At 41.8% G+C, this 15542-nt stretch overlaps 1 protein-coding gene across 3 annotated transcripts in view; it reads right to left on the reverse strand.

The window, feature by feature from the left end:
* Positions 1 to 15542, reverse strand: part of AFF4 (ALF transcription elongation factor 4) — a 73358-nt gene that overhangs the window by 37075 nt on the left and 20741 nt on the right. For all 3 annotated transcript variants that reach the window (XM_060240519.1, XM_060240517.1, XM_060240518.1), the window contains 4 exons: positions 6845 to 6971; positions 2203 to 2991; positions 1535 to 1579; positions 711 to 797 (listed from right to left, as the gene is read on the reverse strand). In XM_060240519.1, the coding sequence (XP_060096502.1) occupies positions 711 to 797; positions 1535 to 1579; positions 2203 to 2991; positions 6845 to 6967 (1044 nt within the window). In that variant the 5' untranslated portion in view covers positions 6968 to 6971. The remainder of the gene's footprint in view (positions 1 to 710; positions 798 to 1534; positions 1580 to 2202; positions 2992 to 6844; positions 6972 to 15542) is intronic.

The following is a 15542-nucleotide window of genomic DNA, read 5'->3' on the forward strand; positions in this document are numbered from 1 at the left end:
CCTAATCAATCAGCTACAATCACCTTCAGCCCACTCAAACCAAACAAACAGCAGTTCCCCAGCAACCACAAACTCAGAATTTTCACCAATCACACAAACTCAGAAATTCTCAACAACTTCCCCAGCTGCTTAGAAAGCCAAACCTCACCCTTGTAGCACTTCTTCTCTGCTCTCTCTCTGAGCTCTCTGAAATGCGCTCAGCCTCTAGCAAGGCGCAGCTTAAAAATAAGTATCAGCTCAGCCACCTGCTCATTCTAAATTGCTGTTTATAATTCTCACAAAGCAACCCCTGATCAGTCATTGCTGGACTGGCTGCACAAGATTTTAAGATGTTTAAGAGAACACGAAATACTAAGTACGGAAAAAGCATAGCTGGAGCTTCCTAACAGGAAGAAAATTTGAACAATTTATGACCTCATGTTCTGAATGCAAGACATGATTCCATGTTTTGCTAAGAGCAATTTTTGGGAGACCTACTAGCCATCAAAGAGCAGGACAAGAATTCAAGTTCATGATAAAGGTAAAAAGGGTCAAGCAGGGGGTGGGGGTGGCACAGAAAAGACTTTAGAAACTCAAAATGTTAATGCCAATGCAAACAAAAATAGTACAATTCTGAAATACATTGTATTATGAAAGCTGCGGTATACAATAGTAGTTTTATCATTAAACTTTTAGCTATGGTTATAACATTGGGTGTACTGTCTACTGACCTTGGTTGGAAATGGAAATTTTGAAGGTTCAGTTTTGCAAGGTGTGTGAATAGCTGTCAGTGGAGGTGGCCAAATATGGGTCATCTCCTATAGCCGCACAAAGCACAAAACAATTATACTTCTGTGCTAGCACAAACAGAACAGGCAGACTTCACATTCAAATACACACAATAAGAAAGCTGTCTGTGACCTCACTCACCATCACGGTTAGCTGAGAAAACTAAAACTAATTATCAACGTACTAAGCTTTATGAACAGCAGACTATAAATCCTTTAAATTCAATCCACAAACTAAACAGAAGAATGAAAAGCCATCAACAGGGGTACAGACAGGATTTTTTAAACTCAAGATTTTTTTTTTCAGGGGCTTTTAAAAAATTCAGGCGCAGCCCCCCAATCTGCCACCTCTTGTTTTCTTGTCCTGCTTAGCCAAGCAGGAGGGGAGAGAGAGGCAGGGCCGCTCTTCCTACTCCTCACAGCCAGCGGGCTGAGAGAAGGACGGCAATCCACTGCCTCTTGCTTGCCTGTCCTGGTCGGTCAAGAAGGAGGGGGGGGGGAGAAAGAGGTGGGGCCAGTCTGGGAGCCCTGAGTTGAGGATCCTCCTCAAGAAATCAGGGTGGGGCCCACAGAGTGGCCCCCTGTGGCTACAGACCTGGCCATCAAGTTGCTATGTTAACAAATCTAAAACTTTGATACGATATTCTTAAATATTTACAAAATGTTAAGAATTTGACAGTGCATGGTCAAATTATCTTGACTAGCCTATGTCACCATCACCCTGCATATGTACGAAAAAAGTGCCGGAAACAAAAACAACAACTTACTTTTAGGATTTCATCCACACTGCTCATGTCACCAGATGCTGATGCCTATAAATCAAGGTTCATAAATCAAGGTTTTATTTGCATTGTCATGCTGGTTTGAGGTTCAAATTCAGGATTTTCCCTTTAAAACTAGTGCCCAAAAGACACTATATTTAGGTACAGGGAGCAGAATAACTTACAGTGGAATCCTAAAACCACTTTCTTAAGAGTAAGCTCCACTGACCTGAGGATTCTGAGTAGACCTACTTAGTTTCATAGTCATTCTTTTTTGCTTTCTGAAATAAAGGCCATGAAGTCTATGAAGAGTTATTTCATTCAACTTGCCAATGTGAATACTGTTTTAGGTTTGACAGTAGAACAAGTTAATTTTGTGCAAGGAAGAGCTTATGCAGCCTGATAAGCACTTAGAAAACATTTGGTTATAAAATACTAATGAAGGCAGACTTGAAGATCTTAATACCAAAAACAGTGCACACAGGAAACAGTTAAACGCAGGAGCATTTATTCCACAGTAACATGCTTCCTTACTCCAGGAGGTGATTTCAGCAGAAATCTCTTGTCTGTCACCTGTCCCCCCGCCCCATGTATATTTTACCCATGGAATAACTGAAGTTCAGTTTCAAGGTGCACTGAGCATGTTATGAAACTATTTAAAAAAGACAACTTACATCAAGAGGCTGAGAGGGAATTTTCAGCTTTGTTAAATGTGCTTTGCTATTAGGTTTCAGTTCATTCATATTGTTGCTGTGAGTCTGGCTACTGTAGTGTTCAGAAGAAAGTTTTGGTTCCATGGACTCCTGACCATCCATGGGCCTTACATATGCAGTAGGCTTCTGCAACATTGTGTTAGACTTAGACATAAGTGAAGGAGGGAAAGACTGGCTTGAATGCTGGCCACTAGGAAATGAAGGTACACGAGATGGTGAGTCCCAGTTGGCATCTGGGTCTCGTGGAGATTTAGAACGCTGATGCTCCTTGCTGTGGTGATCATTTCCATGAGATCTGGAATGGCTGGGGTTCACAGAAGAAACAGTAGATGGTTTTCCAGGGCTGGAAGAACGAGACTTTGAATGTTCTGATCCATGCTGAGGTTTTTTTCGGCTACTGGTGCTCCCACTACTGCCATATGAATCACGGTCGTGTCTCTGCCCACTATTGCTAGTGCTACTGCCACTGTTGCGCTGGCTGCCATGTCCACTCTGTAAACCTGAAGAACGCTTCTGTGACTGGGAAGAAGTGCTAGGCGCTGGACCTACAGGCGTCCATTTGCTGCTCTGATGAGAGCCAGTACTATGTCTCTGCTCACCAAAGAAATTTTGGGTTGATTTTTCATCTGGTGTTGATGGTACTGTTGGTGCAAGCTTCTGGAGAGACCGGTCACCTATAAAATCCTTCATTTCATCATAGTTCCCAAGCATGCTTTGGATACGGCTAGACAATTTATCTTCTTTGCTAGTCTGTGTAAGTAATAAAAACCACAATACAAAAGCACATTAAAATACATTAACAAATATTTGTAAGTCATTATACAACTCAGCTTTTAGGCAGATGAATTTCTGAATGCTAATTATTTACATATTTTTCTAATCACTTGTTCTTTACCTAAATTAATTCAACTCACATGTGTTGGCCAATCAATGGTATTAAATAATAAAAAAATAAATACTTTTTTTATTTATACCCCTCCCTCCCCGGCAAGGCAGGCTCATGGCGGCTAATTATTATTAGAATTCATTTCACCATTAAAACACCTACAAGAAAATGAAGCTGTACAGCTTCATTGATTAACCGGCTGTACCAAAGACTAAGGGTGAGTTACAAATAAATCACTGGGTATTTAACAAAGACTCTGGCACTTCAGTCTCTTAAAAGGTCTGTCACAGCAAGTTACAGCTGCTTTTTCCTTGAATTATATTTTAAGAAAGAAACTGGACCATTTTTCATTTAAACTACTACACCTTGCCAGTTACCTTATAACTGTAAAAATCTTAGTTATAGAATCTGCCAGTATCCAGCTGAAACTAATGTCAATACTACTTCACTGTATGGATCTTCTATAATGATAAAATGTCAATACTATTTCACTGTATGGATCTTCTGTAATAATGAAATCATAGATTTGCTTATGTGTACACACTAAAATGTATTTTTGATATATTATTATAATTAGGGATTATAATAATTAGGGATTTGTGATAATCATCACAAATTTTGGCTGGTTTGTGAAGTGATGTTTGCAAACTGAAGAACAGCCACAAACTTCCACAAATTTTGATGCAGTTCATGAAGTGCAGAAAACAGGGGGTTCAACTTTAAATGGCTAATGAAATTATACGAACCAGTTCAGTTTGCAAACCAGTATATCCAGTATATCAGTTCGTGGTTCAGTCATGAATGGAGCAGCAAAAATGTGGTTCATCCCCTAATTGTAATGCCAAATATTCCATATTTTTTCTAGAAATATTCTAGAAATAATGCCAAATATTCCATATTTTTTTCTAGAAATAATTTGTTACTTATTAAATTGTAAATCATAAGAACATAAGAGAAGCCATGTTGGATCACGCCAATGGCCCATCCAGTCGAACACTCTGTCACACAATGGCCAAAAAACCAGGTGCCATCAGGAGGTCCACTAGTGGGGCTAGGACACTAGAAGCCCTCCCACTGTTGTCCCCCTCCCAAGCACCAAGAATACAGAAAATCACTTGCCCCAGACAGAGAGTTCCATCTATACCTTGTGGCTAATAGTTACTGAGGGACTTCTGTTCCATATGTTTATCCAATCCCCTCTTGAAGCTGCCTATGCTAGTAGCTGCCACCACCACCTGCGGCAGTGAATTCCATGTGTTAATCACTCTTTGGGTGAAGAAGTACTTCCTTTTATCCATAAGATAATCACAGTATATTTAAGGGTTACTTTCCTTTAACATGCTCAAACTGAGATGAAGTAAAGTCTTCTCCTTCTGATGTCACAATTTTAAAAAGTGACAAGCATTGGCTATGTCTTAAACAACAAAAGCATTTTATATTCAAGAACCAAAACTGGTTATATTCATCATCCAGTAATGCACAAGTAAGGATCAATTTTCTGTTTAAAAAAGCAACCAGACTGTATCTCTGTCTTTACTGAATAAGAAGGCCGAGTGACACTGTGACACTCTGTCTGAATACACACGTGGCTCACTGAGGGAGATTACAAGTAATAGGCCCAGAGATCCCAGGTTCCAGATCCTCCACTTTGCCATGAAGCTCATAGACGTGAGCAATTACATATTGATGTAATGGGGCTAAACTGGGGGAAATGGATAATATCTATGGATGGGCACTGACAGGAAAAAAAAAAACGGAAGTCTATGGAGGTTCAAAGTAAGTGAATTTCACAAACCAAGAACTTCCACGGTCTTCCCCACTTTATGAATCAATTTGTGGTTTGTGATGTCTGCAGGGACCCGGAAATGGGCTCAGAAGGCAAGAAACTGTTATACACATGAAGCTTTGTCTAATTTGGCTGCTTGTGGGGAGTTTTGACTTTACTCTTCTTAGTCCGACACTACACTTCATCTACCTCTTTCCATCTTTTATGCAAGCTTGTACTTCTTCAGTTTTCAAATCACAAGACTGAAAAAGGAGTTGGATTTTTAAAATTCCTTTTGTCTAGCTTCTGCATTCCCCTTCATCACCTTTAATTACCTTCCAAAGGTACTCAAGATGTGCCTTTAGTGAAAGAAATAGGCAAGGTGGTTCCAAGCTGCATAATCTTCTGTCCCTGACCTTTGAACTGTCTGATACCAGAAAGAGAGGTATTCAGGGATTCATCTGCAGTCACTTTATGAACAAGGAGTCTGTACTTTTAAAAAACCCAGATCGAAGTTTGTCAAATCAACCATTTTCTGTAACACAGTCTCTTCCTGACTACATAGTTTGGTTTCAGTTTTACTTATGACTAGTACAATTAAACAATGCAGGATTTCATTATCAATCACAATAAGCCTTTTAAAAACAAGAAGGAACCAGACACTAAAATATCAAGCCCTAACAATTATGTGTCTTCTATGAAATACAAACACCATGAAATGAGAAATGTTTATATCTTGAATCACTCTTTTGCAACAAAGCAAAACATCAGTGTAACAATCATCTCTGCAAATAAATTTGTATTTACTGTTCTGTACTAACACTTTGCATATATACTGTTTAGTAGCTAACCAGCTTCACGTGCAGATTATAGGTGTATTAGGGTACTACTTACAGAAATTAGAACTTCAGTATTTTTTAAAGAGTGGTGATTTGATGTATCCAAAACCTGTATTAATCCCAGAACAGTAATAAAATTCTAAAAATCATTAATCTCCAGTTATGTCAAAAACTAAACCATACAGTAACATTTCTGACTTGATTATCATCAAGGGCAAAAAATCTTAACCCCTTTCAAGCCTCTTATGAACACCAAGTTACTTTAGAGGACTACTATTCATATAAAGGCTTGGAAGGCTTATGTAAAACATTTTTCAGAAAATGCTCATACATTTGGGTGTCTCGCTCAGCCTGGGACTCAGCCCCCCTGCTCCCCGATGCTGTGCCCGACAAGCCCAACAGGGACGGCGCCAGGCACAGCAACAGAAGGGCCCCAACCTACCTGTGGGCCAGGAAGTGGAGCGCTGCCATTGCGGGAGCCTGCCAGCCCAGGCAGCCACCGCACAAGGCCCCGGGCTCACAGAGAGTAGCGCAGCCCCGCCCAGCTGGGAGCAGGGAGCCAAGCAGCCGAATGATCCTGGGGACAGCGCAGGACCACACCCAGAGACGCTGCGGCTCGCACCACTGCACCCAAGTCCATCGCACCAGTGATGCCCCAGCAGCCCCCGAGGGAGGAACGTCCAAGAGACCCCTCTCCACGGTGCCTGGGCTTAAGAGTGGGGGCGGGGCCAGAGGGGGGCGGGCCCTGAGAGGGAGGGGGCAACCCTCAGGGAGAATAAAAGGAGGCCATCCAGAGAGATCGGGGAGGAAGCAGGCTACTGATGAAGGGCTGCCAACTCAGAGAGAAAGAGAGAACATGGAGCCCAAAACCACAGCCAAAAAGGAGAGCCAGAGAGTGGTGCAACCCAGCCTCCTTCCAATTCTGAGACCTCTGGCCTAAAGGGGGGGGGAGCGACAGCCTGGCTGGGGTGGCACTGGGGACCAATGGGGGGCACCAGGGGCACGACATTGGGCAAACCTGCTAGTGTCAGATTTTTCTTTAAAAAATAAAAACCTTAAACCATCTCTTTTTTTAATCTGATGTAAAAGCTCATTTGATAAACATGCACTTACAACTTTGTATGGTTCAGCAAAGAGAGGAGAATTAGGTGGAAAAGCTTCTTCACTCTGTTGAATTTCTTGATTACGCCTCTCTCTCTCTTTAATACGCAGCGCATTCCGGTCTTCACGGTTCATGTTGCTATGATCAAAAATAATTTGATTACATAAAATGAGATACCGTGACGGTAAGCTATAAAGATTTTTCCCCTAGACACTATGCAAAGCATCTTAAGAATCCCACCTTCCCTTTAAAGACACTCTAATGAGCTTTCTTTAAAACATTGGTGCCTGTATATCAAAACCTGGATGGCATTTAGAGCACTGGTAATACTTATGCAAGTACTTCAAACATTCTCCTCAATCATGTTACCTGCATATTTAGAATAGGGTGATAGAAAATATAACTAAGAAGCATTCTTCATAATTAAAAACATCAAACTCTGACTTCTCTTGGTAACAATTATCACATTCAGACTACATCCAACCTATAAACCCACATGTACATATTCAACAACTGCCATTACTTTTGATCCACCTCATTTTTCTTTCTGTCCCAAATACAGCTTCCTTGGTGACCATCCTTTGTAGCATGCTCTCAGCTTTGCTGTCTCTAGGTTCCCTAAATATGACATTTCTACTCTAAATACCTATTTCAGTGAACATCTCCAAAGTTACAGGAACAACCGTCTCAAAATGCGAACCCTTACTGATCTCTGAGCCTTAAGAACATGGAAGAATGCCCTTTATTGAATGGGTCAACTGAAAGCTGATATAACAGAGCTCTGTTTAATCTGACCTAGTGCTCTAAATTTAAGCCCTAAATCTACAAAAGAGAAGATTCTCCTTAAATTGAAGAAAGCAGACAGACTAAATTTTAACTGATATTGTTGATATCGTGCTTTAGATGATAATCACAATTTATATTACTAAAAATATACAAAGATTTCTACATAACCAAGTCACAAAGAAAATCTGAATTATTTCCGGTGTGCTTGCTAAAGCATTATTGCCAAATACTTATTCTCAATAAAATGCTTTTTTTCAACTATTTCAAATACTTATTCTCAATAAAATACTTTTTTCAATCACTGATTTCTCTTTTTCCTTTGATATAGCAAGTATTGAAAACCTTAGTGCGTCTAAGCCTGCTTTACTAGAAAATGCATAACCATCAAAGTATTTGGCACACAGCAATCAAGATTACAAGGCATCTGATTATGCCTATCACAACACAATACATTCTTAACAAACTGTGCCTAAATAAAACAGCAAAATAGTTATGATGAAAATAATCTTTAAAACCTTGAATAAATTAATGTACCTAAATTGTACCTCTCTTCATGGCTCACAAAGACTTTACATGCCCAGACTTTGTCAGAAGGGCTTTGTCTATTAAAAAAGTAATTTTAATAGTCCTAAACTTTGTCATATATGCCAGTTTTGGAGTGAAAAGACAATATCATGCCCCCTCCTTCTCGGTTCCCCATAGGATGAAGCCTGGCATTCCAGGACAAATGAGGTGACTGATGGCTCCTTATAAAGAGCTGTACACCAGCCAGCTGATCAATGATAGCTATGAGACAGGCACTCACTGACAGCTGGCCCTTTGTCACACAGCTGGCAATCAACTACTAGGAAGCTTCATGGCCCTTTGACAGCTAGCTATGTGACAGTCAGCTACCGAGAAACTCTACCCCGGGGGTGGGGAAAGGGAATAACGAGGCAAAAATAGGAGCTACTCTTGCCCATACAGGCTAGGTAACACCCCCACAAGGCTAATGGGCAAATGAAGCCTACAGGCATGCCCCAGGCCTGACTAAGGCTTTCAGAAGGCTTGAAGGAGGAGGCTAAGGAGGACAAACCAGTTCTCGCTCGAGCTAGGAGAGATGGTGCATTAGGCGATACTCAACCCCTGCCCCTCTCTGACTGAGGCCAAGAGAAGGCACTTCAGTCAAATTAGGCTCTGGAACATGACAGCTGGAACTGGGATTCCTAAAAGGTCTGACCTGTTATTTATGCTTATTCTGGATGGGACTGCATTCTAGAAGAGACAGATCCATAATCTGGGGGTGATCTTGGACCAAGGCCCACTGCTCTTTAAGTAGGTGGCAACTGAATCCAGGAGTGCCTTTTACCAGCTTTGACTGATTAGCCAGATGTGGTCTTTTCTGGGCAGAAAAGATCTAGCTACTGATGAATGCCCTGTTTAGATTACTTCATGGGGCTGCCCTTGAGACGTGTTTGGAGACTTTAATTTAAGGGAATTTAAGGGTAGAGACAGTGCCAAGAGGACCAAGAAAGTCGTGAGGAGAACCCCATTGTTTTATCTCACTTTGCCTCCACCAGCTTTTCCCCTCCCTTTATCACCCTCTTAGCTTTATCTTACTCCTCCTGTCTCTCTAATGCCACCACCTCTTCCTCCTCCAGAATTGTCCCAGTGGTGGCATCATTCTTGCCCTCCCCATTGCCTTTTCCTTCCTTCCCTGTTGCTTCTCCAGTTATTGCCAGCCCTGTGGGTTTTCTGGCTGCATGGCTCACTTCAATGCCACCTCCTCCCTTTCTTCTATTATTTCTACCAAGTAGCTCTCACAGATTTCTCCTACTCTTCCACTTTAAGTCTTCTTTCCCAGGCAGTAGAAGGGGAGAAAAAAGAACACAGCAGGAGAGATACAGACATTTCCTTCTTCTCCTGGGCAAGGGGGAGTGCAGCCTAGGAAGGAAGGAAGGTCAGGTCTCTTTTTCCTTGTTGCTGCCAGCACAAGCACAGGCAATGCATCTCTGTTTTGGAGGATTTTTTTTAAAACCCAAATTTAAAACCTTTTGGAAACTGTCTGTACCTGTCTCCATTTTCTTGGGATTTTTTGAGACAAACTAGGGCAAAGTGTAGAATTACATTTATGATAATATCTTCAAATGGGAGGGAATGGATCACTGGATACTTGCCATAAAGGGTCCTTCCTCTCAGAAGGAAAGGAGGACATCTTGGTGGGTGGTTCCCACCATCTACTTAGAGAAGCAGGAACTAAACTTTTCTTCTTCCTGTTTGCTGTGAGAGTCACCTGTCCTTCAGTTCTGGTAACTTCACAAGCAGTAAAAGACTACTCTATAACTATATAGAACATTTAACATAAGTAAGAAAAAGTTAAGTGTTAGACAATTAAGACAAGAAGGAATCCTGCAGATAGTTGGTTGACTGGATGACTGATTGATTGGCAATGACTTGGGAGGGATAATATGTCCTCCTTTCCTCAGAGGAGGACACTTCATGGGAAGTATCCAATGATCCATTCCCTCTCTGAGGTGGATGACATCTTGGTGGGACCTGCCATAGCAGTGTCCTCATTTTTGCATGGGTCATTGTATTCTGTGTCTAATATGTGCTGAAGCTGGGATTTTTGCAGCCCCAGGCTGCACCCACACCCCTTCCCTGCCCCTCATGGTGGTCTTTAAAGCGGGGGGGGGGGGGAGAGACTGGGGCTATTTCTGCCGCCTCCCCACTAGGTGGCCAGGAAGCAGAAAGCCAATCTCCCTTCCATTTAAATGAGGGGTAAGCTAAGGTTGCAGCAGTGCTGCCCCTTCCGCCGGCCTGAGACCCGGGCGGATGAAAGAGGCAATGTGGCCTCACTCTGAAGCTGCCTCCCTGTGGAAGGGGTGGCGGGGCTGCTCTGCCTTGCTCCCTGCCTCAGAGCGAGATTACGCTGCCTCTTTTGTCTGCCTGGGTCCCAGGCAGGTGGGGGCAGTGCTGTGCCTTGCTCCACGGCCCAGTTGTTAGCAAGCAACGGACTGGTACTGGTCCACAGCCCAGTGGTTGGGGACCTCTGCTTTAAGAGACCTATTAAAGGTTGATTTTGACATTCTATTCCCCATGTTTGATGGTGAGACAGAAATAAACACGGCATCTCTTTTCCTGATTCGCTTGGTTCTGAATATGAATGTCTTCAAGTCCCTCCTAACATCCAAGGTGTAGCATGTCCTTTCCACTGGGTGAGTGAGATTCAGACAAAAAGTTGGCAGATCAATTTTTTGAGATCTGAGAAAAGTAGAATTCACCTTAGGTTGGAGAGTTAGATCAGCTCTCAAGGTTACTTTATACAAAGCTCAGGCTTGATAGAAACTGCTCCCAGCTCTGACATCCTTCTCACAGAAGTGACTGCTACTAAGATTAGAGTCTTCATTCTCAGTCATTTCAGTGGAATCTCTCTAATTGGTTCAAAGGGTGGTTTGGTGGGAGAGGAGAGCACAGCATGTAATTTCCAGGTTGGAAATCTATATATCTGGGGAGGCTCTTTTAGAGTTGCTCCCTTAATGAAACATTGTACATGTGAGTATCTGGACAGACTGATGCCCTCAAATTGAGATAATACTGTAGACAGTGTTGCAACTTGACTTATCAGTGTTGCAGCCTTCAAACCTCTTTCTATGCCTTCTTGAAGGAAGCTTAAAAGTGACTTGAGTTGTGGGTTCAGTATATCAACTCCCTTTGTCAAACACCATTGAATGAAAGCCTTCCAAATAGTGTTGTATATTCTATTAGTAGATTGTCTTCTAGAGGCTGAAGAGTATTTGCTACTTCTAGGGCACAGGATGTTATCCCACTCAATCTCCAGGAGGTCAGATTTAACCACTCCAGATGGGAATGCCAGACAGGTTCCTGTTGTAGGACGTCCACAGATCCTGGGAGTCTCAAAGGCGAGCCTGTCAACATTTGCAGCAAGGTTGAAAACCATGGGCAGCAAAGCCAAATGGGAATCACTAGTATGATCTCTGCCTGTCGTTCTTTGATCTTTCTAAGTAATTTCTGCACTATTGGAACTGGTAGGAAGATGTGCATCAGACCTCTTGGCCAGTTTAATGTTAAAGTCACCCTGAGGCTGCTTTGGCGGGGAGGGCAGGATACAAATCAAATAAACTAACCTAAACTAAAACTAAAGGCATTTGTTCCCTTCAGCCTGGGGATGATGAAACCTGGTGAAGAATTGGCCCATCTGAAGCAGGGGTGTCAAACTCATTTGTTATGAGGGCTGGATCTAACATAAATGGGACTTTGCAGGGCTAGCCCATGTGTGTCAAAAAATGTAATGCCAGGTAGCAGAGATATAAACTTTATAAAGGACACAGAGAAACACAATGAAAGATATTAATTTTTTTTACTTAAAATACAAACATGCTTAAAATTCTTGTGCTATTTTGTTTAAATGGAAAGGTGGGGGAATAGTGGGATTTAGCAATGCAAAGCACAAGGATCAAAGCAGAAACCAAAAATATAAAATGCTCTGAGCCTAGGAATACATTAAATGGCTGGACATTGCAAGTGTCATGGGTGATGATGATGATTCTGCTGAGCCCCCGCCCAAGCTCACAGCCCCAACAGAGCCTGCAGCTGGCTCTTCTGATGTTCTGGGAGTGGACAGCTCACCACCGCTGCCTGAGTCAGCATCTCCTGCACCTGGCCAGCAGCTGCAATCTGAAAGCCCACCTGACTCACCTCCACGAGTAGCTTGGCTGAGAGAGTGACTCCACCAGGACTTAGCAACCCGTCAAAGAGATGCATGCCTGTAAGGAAGATGGTTGCTGAGCCTTGAGTTCTAACAGGAGCGTCCCCATTTGCTAATTGAAGCATCACCGGAGACCTATTTAGCGCCCTGCTCGGGGGGCCGAACTCTCCATGGAAGCAACAAGTCACATCTGTGACACCCTTGCATCCACCTTGCCTCTCGTGCTCCTGATTGGATTTCTCAGCTTCCTGACTCCTTGCTTCAGACAACCACACTCTCAGACCCCCGACTGGACTTCCTGACTCGGGTGTTGTTCAGACTATCCTGGCTTGACTCTAGACTGGACCTGTACTTTGCTTACCAACTTTTTCTGATATAGTAAAACCACAAAACAATAATAAGGTGGCATTTTACCAAAATCAGATTCTGGCTCTGGTCAGTTTATAATATAGGAAGATACAGGTCCAATACAATCTGTCTATATGATGACTAGGGTCCCTGCCAATCACCCACCAAGATGTCGTCTGCCTCAGAGGGAGAAGGACAAATAAGCCTAGCTCCAGCACTTAATACACTTTGCACCAGGAAGGCAGAGATAGGGAAGGCATTTCATAATCAAAGGGCCACAGCTGAAGAGGCTTTTGCTCTTCTCATAGTGGAGGAACACAGGTCAGTTCAGACAGTATTAACTATGCGAATGGGTTTTCAAAATGTGTACAAAAGAATGATTATACATGCCTGAGCCAAAAGAGTTGTTTCCTATACATACCAATCACACTTCCAAAAAACTTACATTGGGGCTTAAAAAAAAAAAAGCGAAATTACTACAGAGGTGATGCCTTTCAGAACTTTTTCTGCATTCTGAGAACTAAGCTTGCACTGGTACCTCTGCACTGAAGTTTCTTTTGTGTACTCTGCCACAAGGCTCACTTATGTCAGGTGTAGTTATATACTCAAAACAATTAACAGCAGGCTTTAGGAAGTGCTGTTATCTTATAAATACTTATCAAACTTAGAAGTTCTACAATATGAAAAAATGTATTATTTATCCTGGAACATTTAGCATTTGGTTCTTTCCCATTACCTCCAATCACATAAACAAGTATCCGATACCTTAAGGCCCTTTTACCTTTATACAGCAAAATGCAGCACAAACCAGGAGAAACATACATTCTCTGCTTTTTCATAGAGCTAAGGGTGCCAAGATCAAACTCCATTCCTGGACTTTGCTATACTGTCATACTGCCTCCTACTTACTCTCATAATGCAAGTTAAAAGAGTTCTGCATCCTGTAGCTCTCTTATAGGCTGTAGGATTGCTAAAACCTTGGGAAGCACTCAGATTGTACAAATGAACTGCTGAGTGCCATGCAGCATGGCCAGAAGCTGCTTATAAACTTTCAATATCATCTTTCAAACTATCGACTTGAAAAGAAATCACCACCTCAGTGGTTTAAGGGCTTCTGGTTGGATGATTTTAAAAATGCTTTCTCAAGCAAAAGCACAAATGGCTCATCACATGCAGTGCCAATGAACTAGACATGATGCAACCTGAGTCCTGCATGCCAATATTTGACTATGAATCTCCAGTGCAACTATAAATAACTAGCTCTGACACACCCATCTACAATTAGACACCTGTGAACACCCTCAAAGGCCACCTACTGACCAAAGTGACATTAGATATAATTACTGACTGTGCAGTGAATTTCACAAAGCATACAGAAATACTACACAGATATTGAAGTAGTGCTATGCCACAAACATAGGTGTCAACAACCCTTTAGATAAGAAAAAGCTCAGACTTTGTTGTTGAAAAACTAAGGCAAAGCATATTAGCATAATGAGATAATTTAGAAGACCAGAGTGGAAGTGCTGGGTAAACTGTACCAGTTTGTTTCTGAAAAGGGCTATACCTGCTTTCATAAAGATTTCTGTGTGCCTCTCTTTAAAGACCTTTCAGCTTAAGCTCACAAATACTTGTACATTAATTTTGTGCGAGTTACTATTTGAAATGAAAAACTGAAAAAATGTGACAATTGATGCAAAGGACAGCCAAAGCTACCAAATTACAGTCATGTTGTTGCAACGATTGCTAAGCATGTTAGTTCAATTTTTTGGAAACAGATTTCAAACCAAAAGCATTCACTGATCAGTGTTTTATAGGACTTCATCAAGGTGCAAAAGTGCAATCTGATTCTCATTAACGGTCAACAAAAAACACCAATACATTTTTAAAAAGGTAAAGGTGCAAGCATCAGTCGTTTCCGACTCTGAGGCAATGTTGCTTTCACAACGTTTTCACAGCAGACTTTTTACGGGGTGCTTCGCCAATGCCTTCCCCAGTCATCTACACTTTCCCCCCAGCAAGCTGGGTCCGCATTTTACCGACCTCAGAAAGATGGAAGACTGAGTCAACCTGGAGCCAGCTACCTGAACCCAGCTTCCGCTGGGATCGAACTCAGGTCATGAGCACAGCTTTGGACTGCAGCTTTACCACACATTTTTACATTTCATATTATTAAGAGACTGCTATCACAAGTGGCTGGGGGGGAGGTGTAATGGCTTATCTGCAAAAACACATTAGTTAAGTCATTCATTTTCTGGACTGTGATGCAGAGAAAGTTTGTATTTATGGAAGAGGTTAATTAATTTTTACACAATGTGTACCTGTCTACACTGCATGTGTGAGCATCCGTACTACAGTTATGTTGCCTGCATCATAGCTAGGCGTGATATTGGCAAATCTATTCTACTTTAGATGCAGTGCTTAAAGTGGGAGCATGACAAATGTTTAGTAGTGGTGTAGTGTACATCTTAAGTGACCACAAGATGTACACTACAGCCGTAGGTTAAAAACAAACAAGTATGGTTCTCTTATTATAATCTGATTAATCAGGCTGGAGACAAAATGTTTCTGTTACTCTCCAAGTCCACTGCAAAACAGTTTATTGTTCAACTAAAGGTAAGGGACAACTCTAGTTGTAACAAATTCAAATGCAGGTAACAATTCAGTCAAAATCTAAACTCATGTTGAACAAAGACAGCAGAAATCATAATTAAAGTTGGGGGGGGGGGGTGACCATTTTTGTAATTGCACTTGAAAGTACTTTCTGGAGATTCAGTAAAATGCAATGTTTTATTTATTTATTTATTTATTTATTTATTTATTTATATTAAGATTTATACCCCGCCCTTCTCACCTAAGTGTCTCAG

This window comes from Heteronotia binoei, chromosome 5, assembly GCF_032191835.1.
Source record: "Heteronotia binoei isolate CCM8104 ecotype False Entrance Well chromosome 5, APGP_CSIRO_Hbin_v1, whole genome shotgun sequence".
NCBI classification, from domain to species: domain Eukaryota; kingdom Metazoa; phylum Chordata; class Lepidosauria; order Squamata; family Gekkonidae; genus Heteronotia; species Heteronotia binoei.